At 42.5% G+C, this 14,888-nt stretch overlaps 1 protein-coding gene across 1 annotated transcript in view; it reads left to right on the top strand.

Annotated features, from left to right (window-relative positions):
• LOC103274828 (NIPA-like protein 2) overlaps nucleotides 1-10,377 on the top strand; it is a 64,644-nt gene extending 54,267 nt beyond the window's left edge. The window contains exons 5-6 of the mRNA XM_021706021.1: nucleotides 6,384-6,505; nucleotides 10,273-10,377. Coding sequence (XP_021561696.1) covers nucleotides 6,384-6,505; nucleotides 10,273-10,377 — 227 coding nt within the window. The remainder of the gene's footprint in view (nucleotides 1-6,383; nucleotides 6,506-10,272) is intronic.
• The last annotated feature ends 4,511 nt before the right edge of the window (nucleotides 10,378-14,888 follow it).

Below are 14,888 nucleotides of genomic sequence, written 5' to 3'. Positions count from 1 at the left end.
AATCACTGACGCCAAACACAGCCTCTCACAATAACGCTAGATGGTACATGGATGCCAATGTGTTCCTAGAACACTTACCTAGCGGGAGAGGCCTGTACTATAAGGGGCTCATCCTCCAAAAATAGTTCCAGGGTTTTTGGTCCCCCTTGTATTGCAATTACCAAAGGGAACAGACAGCAAGCAGTCTTGGTAGGAGTCAGGTTAGCTGAATAGGAAAACCTCTTAAGGCTCCTGAAAATCAGGTCAAGACAGGTTACAGAAGTTAGAAAATAGGCAGTTAATACGACTTGGCATCCAGCCACAGAATGGAGACAAATTCAGAAGGATTTCAGGTTTCAGTTAAGGGAAAGAGTGGTCTGAAAAACAGGATGTCAGCTGAGAAAGACCTGCATGAGTAGAGCTTAGAAACCAAGGCTTCCACAGCCTTGGAACTCAGCAGGCAAGAGGTGCCAGTAACAGAAGCTTCAGAAGGAACCTGGTTCTGAGGTGTTCTTCCTTTTAGATTTCATTCTCTGTCCACAGATATCTATAGGAGACTTTTGCACCAGAACACTAGTAGCCTCCTGAAACAAAGACTGTGTTCTCACAGCTGGATCTAGTTAAATGTTAAGTATATCCCAAAGTATAAAATGTTCCCCAAAACACTTCTTCAGTGCAACATAAAAATGGTCAAATATGTTTAGAAAATATGACAAGCATATCCTCCTCTGGGAGATTCACAGTGAACACATATATCAGAGGATCTGAGAGGTTTTCCAGTAAAAGAACTATTTAAGCTCATTTAACTCACTTCTTCACGAATACATTTGCCTTGGGACCTTTTTTGGTCAAGTATCTGTCTTATGACACTGGTTCCAGGGAATACTAATTTGAGAATGGAAACATAAAATCAGAGAAATAACCTGAGACTGATTAGGGACCCTAGGGACCTCTGCCAGGTGGAATCAGTCTTTCTCTCACCAGCATGGATGATGCATCCAGCCTCAGGTTGTGCTCCCTACAGTTCCTGGGAGTGCTGCTCACTTAGACTACAATGTGAACGGCAGCCCCAGAAGTCCATTCAGCAGCCTTGATCAATGCATGCAAGAGACAGTAGAGTGTAACAGTTAAGAAAATAGACTACCAGCCGGGCTCAGTGGCTCAGCCTGTAATCCGCACCCTTGGGAGGTTGAGGTGAGTGGATTGCCTGAGCCCGTGGTTTCAAGACCCGCCTGGGCAGCGAGACCTCATCTCTACAATAAATCAAAAAAATCAGCCGGGCGTGGTAGCGCATGCCTGTAATTCCGGCTACTTGGAAGGTTGAGGCGGAAGGATCGCCGGAGCCCAGCAGGTCGAGGCTGCGGTGGCCGGGAGCAGCCACTGCACTCCAGTCTGGGCGACAGAGTGAGACTCCAACTCAAAAAAAGAAAAAAGAAAATAGACTACCTAGGTTCCAATACAGCTTCTCTTCTTATTAGCTGGAAAATCCCAGGAGAGATAGTTATTTCCTCTGTGACTCAGTTTCCTACTCTTGTCGAATGTACATAGTAATGGTTTAAGAGTATACATTGTATTTAATGTATATTATATAGTAAATACTATATAACATATATAGTATATGTTATAGTAGTGTAATAACACAATAGTAAATCATTTTTCACAGATTTGTTGTAAGGATTAAATTAGTTATGTATAAAACATTTAGGATTGTGCCTATAAATGTTAGCTATTACTATTATAGTTATCATCAGGTTTTGGTATGATGCTGATCATACTATAACTCTCATGTCATCCATACTTGTCTGCCTTTGGGAGGCTGAGGTGAGTGGATTGCCTGAGCCCGTGGATTTGAGACCCGCCTGGGCAGCGAGACCTCTTCTCTACAATAAATAACAAAAAATCAGCCGGGCGTGGTAGCGTGTGCCCGTAATTCCGGCTACTCGAAAGGCTGAGGCGGAAGGATCGCCGGAGTCCAGCAGGTCAAGGCTGCGGTGGCTGGGAGCTGCCACTGCACTCCAGTCTGGGCGACAGAGTGAGACTCCAACTCAAAAAAAAAAAAAAATTTAAGAATGTCACCTTAGTAGTGGGAAACTGCTAGGGGAGTGGGGAGCACACCTCATCAACAAGGGAATCTGCATAATGAACATTTGTATACTTAACCATGAATTGTACCTCACATCTTTAAAATAAAACATTTTTTTTTTAAATGTTGCCTTAAAAAAATTATGATCCTCTGGCCAGGCTCAGTGGCTTAGCCTGTAATCCCAGCACTTTGGGAGGCCGAGGCAAGTGGGTTGCCTGAGCCCGTGGGTTTGAGACCAGCCTGGGCAACTTGGTGAGACCTTGTCTCTACAATAAATAAATTTTTAAAAAATTAACTGGGCGTGGTAGCACGCACCTGTAGTTCCAGCTACTTGGAAGGCTGAGGTGGAAGGATTGCCAGAGCCCAGCAGGTCAATGCTGGGGTGGCCATGAGCATGCCACCGCACTCCAGCCTGGGCGATGGAGTGAGACTCCAATTCAAAAAAAAAAAAAATATGATCCTCCTTTGATTTATGCTTATCCAGTTATACCTGGTCTATCTACTATAAAGAGCAGGGATTAGCTTGTTTACCTGTTTTGCACATATGGCAAGTTTATAGGAAGATATTTTATGCATATTTTTTGAGATTTCCACCAGATACTGTAGATTTTTAAGTGACTTGAGTTGTATTTGAAGAGAAAGTGTATTTGCTGCAGGTTTGGTAGTGAGAGTGGAGGAGGGGGCCTCATCCCTGTGTCGTCGTGTCCAGCATCCAGACATTGGCTCATACCAGCAGTACCTACAGCTGCCCAACTGCTGTTTTTGGTCCCCTCCGATGTCTACATCTGGGGCTTTGTGCATCAGTTCCCTGAGGTTAGCTATGGGTAGAAAACACAGTACTATTCTTTTTCCTTCTTTGTTCTGTTGGTTAGTTATGTCATTTTCTTCCTTCTGTTTTCTTTTAAGACCAGTGAGGAGAATTCTTCACAAGCATGCAAAAGATACCAGCTAATCCCTTACACTCTCAAATTGACTTATCTCCTTAGAGACAGCCCCAATAACAGTCCTGATCATCCCCAGGCTGTAAAATTCGAGATCCAATTTTGGATTAACTTTTAAGTTTAACTCAGATGACCATTGACTCATGGCCGGCAGTTAACATCCTAGGATGAATTCCTCCAGGGTCCTCCGGCACTTAAGGCCCTCAGTGACCTTTCAGGCATATTCCGCCCCCCAGACTAACCTCTTGCAGAGTCAGATTCCTGAGGTCTAGCAGGTATGAGGATGTAATTTGTACCTACAGATGAGAAGACTGGGTCCCAGCAGGATAGATAACTTGTCTTGAGCTCTTCTGGCTAGAAAGCAGCAGTGAAATTTTGTGGGGGAAGTTTCAGCTTGGACTAGACTACTGGGATCCCATTCTTGACCCAGTGTACCCATTTCCCTGGGGAGAAGCGTGTCAGTGCTACCCCACTTCCTTTAAGATCTGACATGTTCAGATTCCTCCTTTGGGCAAATGGGCCAGCAGAAGACAAAGTTTCCAAAGTCAGAAATCTGTGTCTTTCAAGAGGAAGGAGTATTTGCGGCTTTACCAAAATAAAAATAGCAGGCACTGATGTCTCATGCCACTGTTAGAAAAAGGTGGCCTATAAATAAATTTTAAAGAAATATATTTAAGGGAGTGCAAATGACTGTCTTCACTTTTAAAAACTTAGGAAAAATGTGCACACTACTCATAAAGAACACAGTTAAGTTATTATATGTTAAAAAATATTGATGACACCAAACAAATAAACATACATTCGGAACTGCCTTTGTAATTGTTGGAGGTAACTGAGGTTAAAATGATTCAGAAGAAAGAATGTGTGACCTAACTGAGCTACCATAGAGTTACTTACCAGACTCATAGTGATGGGAGGCCCATATGAAATAATATACATGAAGGGGACTCAGGAAGTCTAACTGCAAAATCTTCAGACATTTTTATTTGTTCTTAAAGAGTTTAGAAATGTAATAAAGATATACAGTGGTAAGGGGTGGGACATGGAAAGCAAATGTGGACATAGATATGAAGCAAGGACAATACTAGAAAGTTGTTGAATAAATAATACCACCTCTATGTAATGGAATACTAGCAGATGTCAAAAGAATGAAGCCACTCTATATACACTGATGTGAAATGTCCTCCAAAATGTTCTTTTGACCAGGCGTGGTGGCTCACATCTGTAATCCCAATACTTTAGGAGGCCAAGGTGGGAGAATTGCTTGAGCCCAGGAGTTTGAGAGTAACCTAGGCAACATAGCAAGACCTCATCTCTACAAAAAATAAAAAAATTAGCCAAGTGTGGTGACACGCACCTGTAGTCCCAGCTACCTGGGAGACTGAGATGGAAGGATCACTTGAATCCAGGAGGTTGAGGCTGTGGTGAGCCATGATCATGCCACTGTATTCCAGCCTGGGCAACAGAATGAGACCCCAGCTCAAAAAAAAAAATGTTATTTTAAGTAGAAAAAAGCAAGATGCAGAAAAGTGTGTATAATATGCTATTATTTATGTGGGAAATAAAACTCGTCTCTCTCTCTCTCTCTCTCTCTCTCTCTCACACACACACACACACACACACACACACAGAAGCATAAAACATCCCTGGAAAGGAAACCTCAGGATCTAGTGATGGAGGTTAACTTTAGGGAGGAGGACTAGCAGACCATCAGGGTGTAAGAGAGACTTAACTTTTCGCTGTTTCCCCCTTGTGTATTGTCAGAATTTTGCCATATACACTCAAAACTAAGTTTATCAACTCAAAACTAAGTTTAAACACAAGAAAGTTAATTGACACTAAATACTGTTTTTAAAGGTAAAGATATACCTGGTAGAGGTCCTTAAGATAACTAAGAAATCTGGACTTCACAAAAGAAACAGTTGGAAGGAAGTCTCTGAGATTTTTTAACGTGTAGTCAATGAATGTATGCTACTTTACTATACCAAGTTTAGAAAACAGTTTTTAAAAAAATCCCTTCCTTCTAGGAAACTAATTTCAAACAATTATCTCATATAATCCTTTTATTTTTCAAAGCAAGGACATGTCTAACCAATAATTTTCCTCCAAGTTCTTACATATAGTTTTATTATTTTGATTTTATTACAATGTTTGATAATGTATATTATTTTTATTTATAAAGCTCTCATTAGAAGTAGCTTTTAAAATAATGCATATAATTTCTGTCTTCACAAAGTATTGCAGAATAAATTGTTTAATTAGAGGAAACTTACTTGTAGATTCTACAAAACCCTGAATAGCTGTTGTCTATCTTATGTGAAAAACTAAATGTTGTTTGTTCTCAGAAACTGGGGTTCAAAACCTAACTCAATTGGTTAAGAAGAGTAGGAAATTGGTGCCTTCAAATTGCAAGATTTTATAGACAAACCAAATTGCTTCAGGTGTAGTCAATTCTGGATGTGAACTAGATCCACAATAGTACTGGCCTCAGTGATGAACCAAGCTGAATTCTGTTTCCAAGTGTGCTATCTGAAGAATGCTACATATATCAGTTTTTCTCAGATGGCTAATAAGATATAAACAAGCAGTTTTCAATGTAATGTGAAGGGCAGATCTTCCCCTCATCCCTCCTTCCTTGGTCATCCCTCCAACACACATTGCCTTCTTCTGTCGTTTCAAGTAATGACAAAATGATGACAGTCACTTCCTTACACAGGTTTAGAATGTGATTTTTTTACTAAGCTAACCTTGGAATTCTAGATTCTAGATTGGATTAATTAAAATCTGACAGAAAAGATGGCATTCACCTGTGTTATTTCTGCTAACAGAACTCTAATAAATGGCAGTGATTAAGGTGCACATTACCAGAGTTTCAAAGTGTTAAATCAACCAAGTGTGTGTAAAGTTTTCAAAGATGCTTAAGTGCAGAGCAGATCATCATGTGATGGCTGGGCTTCCTGTCCTCTGGGCTCTGCAATCTAGATCTAGATGGATCTAGACAGATCTAGCTAGATTGATCATGTACTTACTGGCCCCCATTGGAAGAGCCAGCTTTTATTCTCCATGTGCCCATGCTCTGATCTTCCCCGTCTTTGGGGAGAGCTTCCCTGAAGAGGCCAGTATTCACCTAGAACAAGGGAGAAAAGTGAGAAGTTGCATCCTGCCCCATTTATCCCCTGGCTTTATTCCCCTTCAAAGGTAATGTCTTCAGGTAAATGTGTGATGCGCTCAAGGGATGGTTTGATGAGTTGCATTTTAATAGGGAGGAGCTACTGGCACTTTTACAAGTAATGCCCTGTTCCTGGGTAACATCTGCATCAACAAAAAGCTTTAAGTTGTGCCTCTTTCATCTTGGTTTTTCTTTTCAATTTCATTTATAGGTATGACACTGGCATTTGCAGGAACATATTTATTGGTGAACTTTGCTCCAAATATAACTCAGGCAGTCTCAGCAAGAACAATACAGTATTACTTTGTTGGCTGGCAGTTCCTGGTCTATGTGGTAAGAATTCTAAATATTTTAATCTCTGAAACTATATTATCTAAGCCACTGGTATATGCAGATGTTAAAGAACTAATATAATCTTTTCTTTTCAGCACCAATACCTTATTAAAATGTAAATATATTTGACCAATACCAAAGTATCTGAAATGCTAAGTCCTCGATAGAGGCACCCTTAGTTTGCCAGGTGTCCTGTCCCTGGGGGTGACGTCACTGGAACAATTTCTACAAAGTTTAATCTGGCACATTTCAGAGTAACATGTTTTAGGACTATTCAAGGTAAAACAAAACAAAACACTCTCTTCCAAAGTCAAGGGGCAATATGTAAGTACACATTTTGCATCACTGAATTGTATTCAAGATGGCTATTCTCTTAAAAAAAAAATAGTCTTGCCAGATGCGGTAATCCCGCCTTGCTCATGCCTATAATCCCAGCACTCTGAGAGGCAGAGGAGAGAAAATTGCCTGAGTCCAGGGGTTCAAGACCAACCTGGGCAACTTGGTGAGACCTCGTCTCTACAATAAATAAAAAAATTACTCCAGTGTGGTGGCTCATGCCTGTAGTTCCAGTTACTTGGAAGCCTGAGGCGGGCCCAGCAGGTCGAGGCTGTGGTGGCTGTGAGCATGCCACTGCTCTTCAGCCTGGGCAACAGAGTGAGATTCCGACTCAAAAAAAAAAAATTATTGTTGAAATCAATGCCATCAATTGTCTGAGAGGAGCAGACAGCAGTGGTACAATACTGAGAGATGTGTAAAAGAAAGAATGAAATGAGATGATACAATCATTAATTGGGATATTTTGCTTGATGCACTGGCTGTATCAGGGTATAAAGAAAGAACATGATTAAAATGATTGATATGTCATTTGTTGCAGAAGGGGGTAGAGTAATATTCTAGGAAGGGCAGGCAGTAAGAAGAAAACTGGGATAGTCAAACTGAGCATTTAACCAAAAACTGGTTTGGTTAAATACTTGTGAAATCAATAAAAAGAACCAAAGCCCACAGAATTATACATGTTTAGGATTAGAAGTGATCCCAAAAGATTTCTGGTCTAGTCCTCTGCCATTAAAACGGGTAAAATAGTGTGATCTTACTTTATATACCTAGTATTGAAGTGTAACATTGGCATTTCCAGGGACATATTTACAGTAGCAGCTCCTGGTCTATGTGACAAGAATTCTCTGTATCTTACCATTTCTGATATGTATTCTAAAACACAAATATTTACAGATCTTTTCTTTTAAACGATCTGTAAATTTTTTTTCTCTTTGAAGTCTTCTTCTCTACTCCTTTCTCTTGCCCTTCAAAGTTACTTAGGTTTCTCTGTTTTATAAAAGAAAAAAGAAACATTTCTCATACCCTTTAAAAACTCTTATTTTCCTTCTTCCATTCACTACCAAAAATGTCTTAAAATAATCTACCTTCGCTGGCCCTGTCCACTTCCTCAGTTCCCATTCACCCCTCACTCATCCCAATCTAGTAAATCACTCTCCACAAATTGCCAAACAGAATTGCTTTTTTTTTGGTCCTGATTTCTTTAGAACCTTTTGCAGCATTTGCTCTGAGGCCCATCATCTTTTCCTGGAACCTCTGTCTTCCTTGCTTTCTCAGTATGTTTTCCCTGTGTCTCTTCTTCCTCTCTGACTAATCTACCCCAGGCCTCCTCTGTTGGATTTATGGCACACACTCTTCTGAGCTCTTCTAAAATGACCCCATTGCCCACTCACCAGCATCCTTTATCAAGACTTCCAAATGCAAACCTATCTCTCCTTCCCAGGCCTCTTCTGAACTCCAGGTCTCTGTCCTTGTCCGCCCACTTATTACCCATTCCTGCCTGGATGTCCTATAGTTCCCTCAAATGTCACATATCAAAACTGAACTATCTTCTCCCCTCAAACTCTCTGCTCCCTTATGTGTTCTATGTCAGCCTCCCATGTTGGAAAACTGAGCTACGCATGACTTCTCCTCCACCCTAATTCCTCACTCCCAGCCCCCATCCTGTTGGATGTTTACAGTCTCTGGAACTTGACCCTTCTTTTATATTCCCATTGCCATCGCATTAGCCCAGGCTTCCGTCATCTCTTGCTTGGACTGTGTCAGCAGGCTCTTGATGAGTCTGTCTCAGCCCTGCTGCTTATCATCAACACTGTGGCTACAAGATCCTCCTAGAAAACAAATGCGACCAGTCAGCCCACTCCAGCCACATAGTGCTGTTGTGTCTGTCTACTGTTCCCTCCACCAGGAAAGTCTCCTGCCTCTTTTAACCCACAGCCGCATCCCCTTCAGCTCACCCTCATGGGCATATCTCAAATTGAACCTCTATTTATTTACTTGTCTGTTCTGCCCCAGAAGACCCTGTACTTCTTCAGAACATGAACTTTTATGGGTTGACCAGGCCGTCAGTCATAATGCCCCACCTATTTAGATGCCTGTTCCTTACATGTTATGGTCCTGAATTCTATTCTCAAGGACCTAATTTCTGCCCTAGCTCTGTCACTTCCTACCTGTTCTGTGAATGCCTACCCTCCCCCAGCCTTTGGCAATGGGCTTCTCTCATTAGATTGCCTTCTCAGGTCTATCATACTTGGTACCCGCCTCCTACACCATTTATCTCCCTACTTCACCATACTCACCATACTCAACTACCTCTACTTTCATGGACCAACTACAAGCACTAGAAGGAGCTTTAATCTCTGTGATTTACTTCTGTTCTTTATACTTTGTTGAATATTTCACGATAGTCCAGACTTGAAGTCCTACCAACACATTATTACTCTTTGCCTACAGGCAAAACAAATTCTTCATCCAGTTAGGAAAAGGGTTACATAGTCTGAGACCAGAAAATTAATAGCCTGACTTGAATCCTTTGGATATTAAAAATGCATCAAGACTTATTTCCTGGAATAAGCAACATTGCTTAACGATGATGTATCTTGTATTGTTTTAACACCAGAGAAAACATCTGGAGAGATCAAAACTCCTTTTTATTAAACTGTGTATTTCCACAAAAAGTATTCTGAAATTAATTGCATTTTACCATTTTCCAAAGTCAGCTTTTAAAATAAATTAATTCATTCATTTATCCACCCATCCATTCAGTGGTGATTAGATACCCAGCTTATAGGGAAGAATTCCTGTAGCAGGAATTTTACAGTTCTGGGAGAGACCCATATTTCTGCAAAATCATATTAAGACAAAGAAAGTATATTTGAAAGTAAATGCCGCAGAGAAAAATGTGACTAACTCCAGGTGTTTTTAACATATCATAAAATAAATATTAAAGTCATGTTTTGAATAGCACTCTAAGGGGAATAGATCTATATTAGATTAGTTTGAAATTTAATCCACTATATAATTGCATCTCTAAAGATTCCAGAAGTGAGGAATTAAATACTAAGATTGTGAGCTGAAGTTTGATTTGAATCTGTTAACATCTAAGTAATTAATATTTAATCCTCAGATGTGGCAGATCCTGTGCTTTTTGTGCACACCATGACTGCAAGGATCATAATTACAGTAATTATGACTATTATTTGACATCTCATGCATCTCACTGTTTATGTATTATACCAAGTATAAATAACAGCACCTGAATTGACTTTCGGGATTGATCAAATAGCTTATAAAGTGAATAAAAATGTTTATGCATCTGAATAAGTTTTATATGTCTCACAAAAGGGATTACAAAATTGCATCTCAGACTGTCATATCATCCCCTTGTCTTGTGTGTTTGCCTGGCCCTGACAGCTGTCAGTTTTACCTTCAAGGCTTACATTAAGTGGGAGCCTCACAGAGACAAGGCCAGGAGATTTTCCTCTGATCTGATTCTCTTTTCTGCAGGGGGAGGATTTGAGAAGCCCAGAGTCTTCTAGCCAGAGAAGAACCAGTGCCTTTTACTTACCAAGACAGCCTTTCCCAGCCTCTCTGCCACAGATGGGTGCGCCTACCCCATGCTTGCCAAAGAGTAGGTTTTCAAGGCCAAACTAGCTTGGAGAGATGCTGTGTAATATGGCCCCCTCTGAAAAATTCACCATCTCTGTTAGCATGTGAAAAGCTAGAAGTCCTTTCAGAGAGAGACAGGTTTAATTTTGGTAATCCTACATGCCCCAGGCTTATTTGACCATGAGGCTCTTTGCTCAGAAGGACCTATTGTCCAGTAACAACTATAAATGTGTTCCGCAGAACCCACATTAGGAAACACAGCCCCAAGCTTTGATTACTTCATGTTCTTTGCAGGCTTGGTCATGGCCATTTTGCCTGCCCTGATTTTTCCAAAGGATGACTGAAATGGAAACATCTATTGTGAACATAAAATCTTTGACAGAATAATCTACATGGTGATCATTTCTACCAGAAAAAAAAAAAATTAAATCAGCAGAAACAGGGACCAAGCCTGTCGTTTGGAGCAATTCTATACCCCAAAGCTGATTTTTAAGTCAGCATTTCTGGCAAAACTGCCACAAAACCCACCATCAGGTGTTAAAAACCTGAAGAGAGAAAATTGTATGTTTTTTTAAGACTTCAATATCTATGGCATGATATTCATTTACCTTATTGTCTGAATGCATATAGCACTTGTGTGTCTGCACCAGGGGCCACTTCTTCCTTAGCAGTACCCAACATTCACTGAGCAAGTTGAACCCTCTTCACCTGTATGACAACCCTACACACATTATTATCCTCTGCATCTGACAGATGGGGAAGCTGAGGCTTAGTGAAGTTCACTGACTTATCCAAGGTCACACCAATTCTAAGTGGCAGAGCCAGAATTCAGATCCAGGCTGTCCACCCTTGGGTTGCATACTCCAATCCACTATACTCAGTGCCTCTCTGTGCAGAATTAGTAAAGCTTTGTCCAAACTTGGTCTTAGAGAGGACCTTTGGACAAAGGAGCCATATCAAAGGAAGAACTTGGTGAGAGAAGATGAGGTAAAATTGAGCTCAGACTTTGGTACTGGAAGTGGGGTGTCCAATGGTGAAATATTTTCTATCTCTTTTACCACATCCTCTTTACCACTGAAAATAGGGGATTCATGCCTTGAAATCTAATTTCATTAGAAAACAAATCCCCAAAACCCAAAATCAATTCAGAAAACTCATCCGGAAGATTCCATTCCTTTGGAAATGAAAGATGGTGATGCACAGTGAGACTCAAAATCCATTAAGGCCAAGAGATTTAATGGGTCGAACGCGGTGGCTACAGGACCTGAGGGACAGGCTGTAGCGCTGAAGCAAGGGCGCTCCAGCCTTTATGGGTGCTTAGGGCGACCTGTCTGTCATCTATAGGTCAGCTGGCAGAGCTTCATGTAGGTTGGTGGATTTTTTGCGGGCGCGGGAAAGGCTGCGGAGGGAGAACAAAGGAGGGCACCGAGGAGAAACAAAGGAAGGCACTGTCTCAATTGCCATTTTAGTTTGCCGGGTCCCCATTTCCAGGAAAGGGAGGGGATGTGGCTTTACTTGTGGCTTGGCGGTCGCCCTTCATTCCCACCTCTTTGGTTATGCGGGAGAGGGGCAGCGTTTGTCTGTCCAGTTACTTCCTGCTGAAAATGGGTGTCGGTGGGTGAGTGGGTGAAAGGACAAGCCACATGAGACCCCACAAGTAGGCGCCAAAAGAAAACATTTCATTTGGGTGGAAGTCCTGGAAGGTGCCTTGTAAGTGGAAAACGGCAAGCTGGTCCGGCCAGTCGTCGAGTGGACACAAGGAAGGGAGGAGCCAGCTGTCATGAAGAAGGTGGTCAAGAAACGCTGAGAATCTGAGTGGTAGGTAGTAGGGGGTAAACTTTGAAGTGAGCATGTCTGAAATGAGAAGACAAGGTTAGAGGTTTGTAGGGTTGGGACAGTCGAGACCTGGATCTTCGGTGGGCAGGAGGTCATAATTCTGTAGGAGAAGCTGATTATTGCTTTGATTAGAGATTTTTAAAAGTTGTGACTGGAGAAATTTGATGATACATGGGAGAAAGGAGCACAGACCGAAAATGAGAATGACAGGTGTGACGACAGGCAAAAGCCAGGTGAGTAGGGAGTTTTGTAATAGGCTGCTGATTTGTGAAGACTTTGTCCCTTGGAGTTGTGAGGAGAGGTGTTGTAATTTATTAATGTTTTGTTCAATTACTCCTGACTCGTTAATGTAATAACAGCACTCCTCTTGGAGGAAAAGACAAGTGCCTACCTTTTCGGCTGTTAGGAGATCTAGAGCCTGATGATTTTGGAGGACTACTTGTGCTATGCTCATTATTTGTCTTTGTAATGATTGGAGAGAATCAGAGGTGGTGTCTAAAGCTAGTTGGATTTTGTTTTGTAAGTCTTCCATGGCCCATAGTGAGTAGCCGAGAGCCCCTCCTGATAGACCTATGGAGGTGACTGTGGAAACTAGGGACAATCCTACCATGACTGGAAGGAAGACAGCTCTCTTGCATCGGTGTTTGGGAGTTAAGAGGGCCTGGAGGTCGGCAGTGGAGTAAAGAGAGAGCTGTGGGATCAGCGTAACAACTATACAGGGAGAGGTAAGATTGGAAGTTTGGGAGAGGAGAGTGCCATTGCACCATAAGAAGAGGCCAGGCGGGAGGAAGTGCCCATTTATAAAGTTTATGGTGGTTGAACAGAGAGAGTTATCTGAATAGAAAGTGGGGACGCTGGGCGGATCAATACAGAGGTAAGAGGAGTTGGATGCCACTTCCCCAAGTGGAACGTGAGGTTTGGTGATGGCCTCTCCGGTGGAAGACAAGTTGAGGGTACTATTACTGTGGGGCAAAGCAGGAAGCAGAACGGCAGCCAGCAAAGGTCGTTGTAATGAGGCACAAAGAAAACACTGTGAAGAAAGAAGAGAAGGGAAGGATTGGTTTAAGAAGCGGAGGGTGTGGCCTATTATGGTAAACCATGAAGGGAAGTGTTGGGAGGGTTATAAGGAGAGGTGATCTTCTGAGGAAGGGGGCAATGGGTCTACCGCTGCCAGGAGCTGTTGTTCTTGGGTTTTTATGTGCTCTAACACTGATACTGTGATGGAAGGGGTAAAGGTGGAGCAAGAGATGGATAGGCGCCCGGTGGGACGGGCGTACCATTCCTTTGGGTAGACAGCTACATATATGAGGTCTTTCTAGAAGTTAGTGGTCGGGTTAGGGATGTCAAAAGAGAAGTGGGAGAAGCGGCCTCTGCGCCCCGGAGTTCCTATGTAGTGGCGGACAAGGAACCTTGCCCCCCCCCCATTTTGCTCTGCTGATGGATCCGTCAGCATAGTGAATTCTGCATGACCAATAGGGACAGCCACCATATTGATCAGGCCACCATTTACAGTAGTCCTGGGTTTGGTCTTCTAGTAAGCATAGAAAGGGGTGATTAGCGTCTTGCAAGCTTACTGAGGGTTTTAAGTTGAGGGAAATAGGTTTTGAGCAATTGTTTATGGGGCACGTTTTTGTGTCTAAGTCCTTGACTGTTTCTATCTCGCTGACTGTGTAAAGTTCACGGATGGTGAACCGATAATGGAGGATGGACAGGGTAGTGGGCTTGGTTTGAAAAAAATGGCAAGGAGGAAGGCAATGATCATGTTGGGTCTTATTGATAGTGAGCAGAGGAGGGGACTGAGCAACCCGCGCCAAGGAGCAGCACTATGTACAGCAATGTGAAAGTAGGAGGAAAAGAAGGAGTAGGAAGAAAGGCAGTACAATTAGTAAGGGAAGAACGAAATTGACAACCATTTGGCAGAGGGTAGTTGAGTGCAGGTGGCAGCCTTTGCATCTTGTGATTCTGTGGGGTTTTCCTGGATGACGGGCAGGGAGGGGGAGCGAGCAACACGGGATACTCGAAGTTTGAGAGGCTGGCCTGGAATTGTGGAACAAGAATAGGTCGGAGGGGTAAAGGGAGGCACTTTAGCTGGTTTGAGGCGAGAAGCGTGAATCCAGGGACTGAGCTGTCCTTTGGTTATGAGCAGCCTGGCTGCCGTGGGGGTGGAGAGGACTATTTGGAAGGTCCTTGCCATTTCGGTTGTAAGCGAGTTTTGGTTTCTGGGTCTGAGAGGAAAACCCATTGTCCCAGGGTGAAAGGCTTTGGATTATGTGTTTCTGTGGGAACAGGCAAAAGGAGAGCTTGATATTGCGATATTGGAACGGATAAAGGACAGGAGGGGGTAGGTTATATGAAGGGAGACATGAGGTGGAGAGATTGGAATACCAGGAGGAAGTACAGGTCTGCCATATAGGACCTCAAAGGGTGAAAGCTGAGTGGGCTTTTTAGGGAGGACGCGAACGCGGAAGAGTGCTAGGGGAAGGAGGGAGACCCAGTCCTGATGGAGTTCCAGAGAGAGTTTGGTGAGGATATCTTTTAGTGTGCAGTTAGTTCGTTCAACCTTTCCTGATGATTGTGGGTGATAGGGAATGTGAAAGTGCCATTA

Source organism: Carlito syrichta, unplaced genomic scaffold, assembly GCF_000164805.1.
Source record: "Carlito syrichta isolate Samal-C Ts95f unplaced genomic scaffold, Tarsius_syrichta-2.0.1 Scaffold314991, whole genome shotgun sequence".
Lineage (NCBI taxonomy): Eukaryota > Metazoa > Chordata > Mammalia > Primates > Tarsiidae > Carlito > Carlito syrichta.
This window is presented reverse-complemented; position numbering and strand designations above follow the sequence as displayed.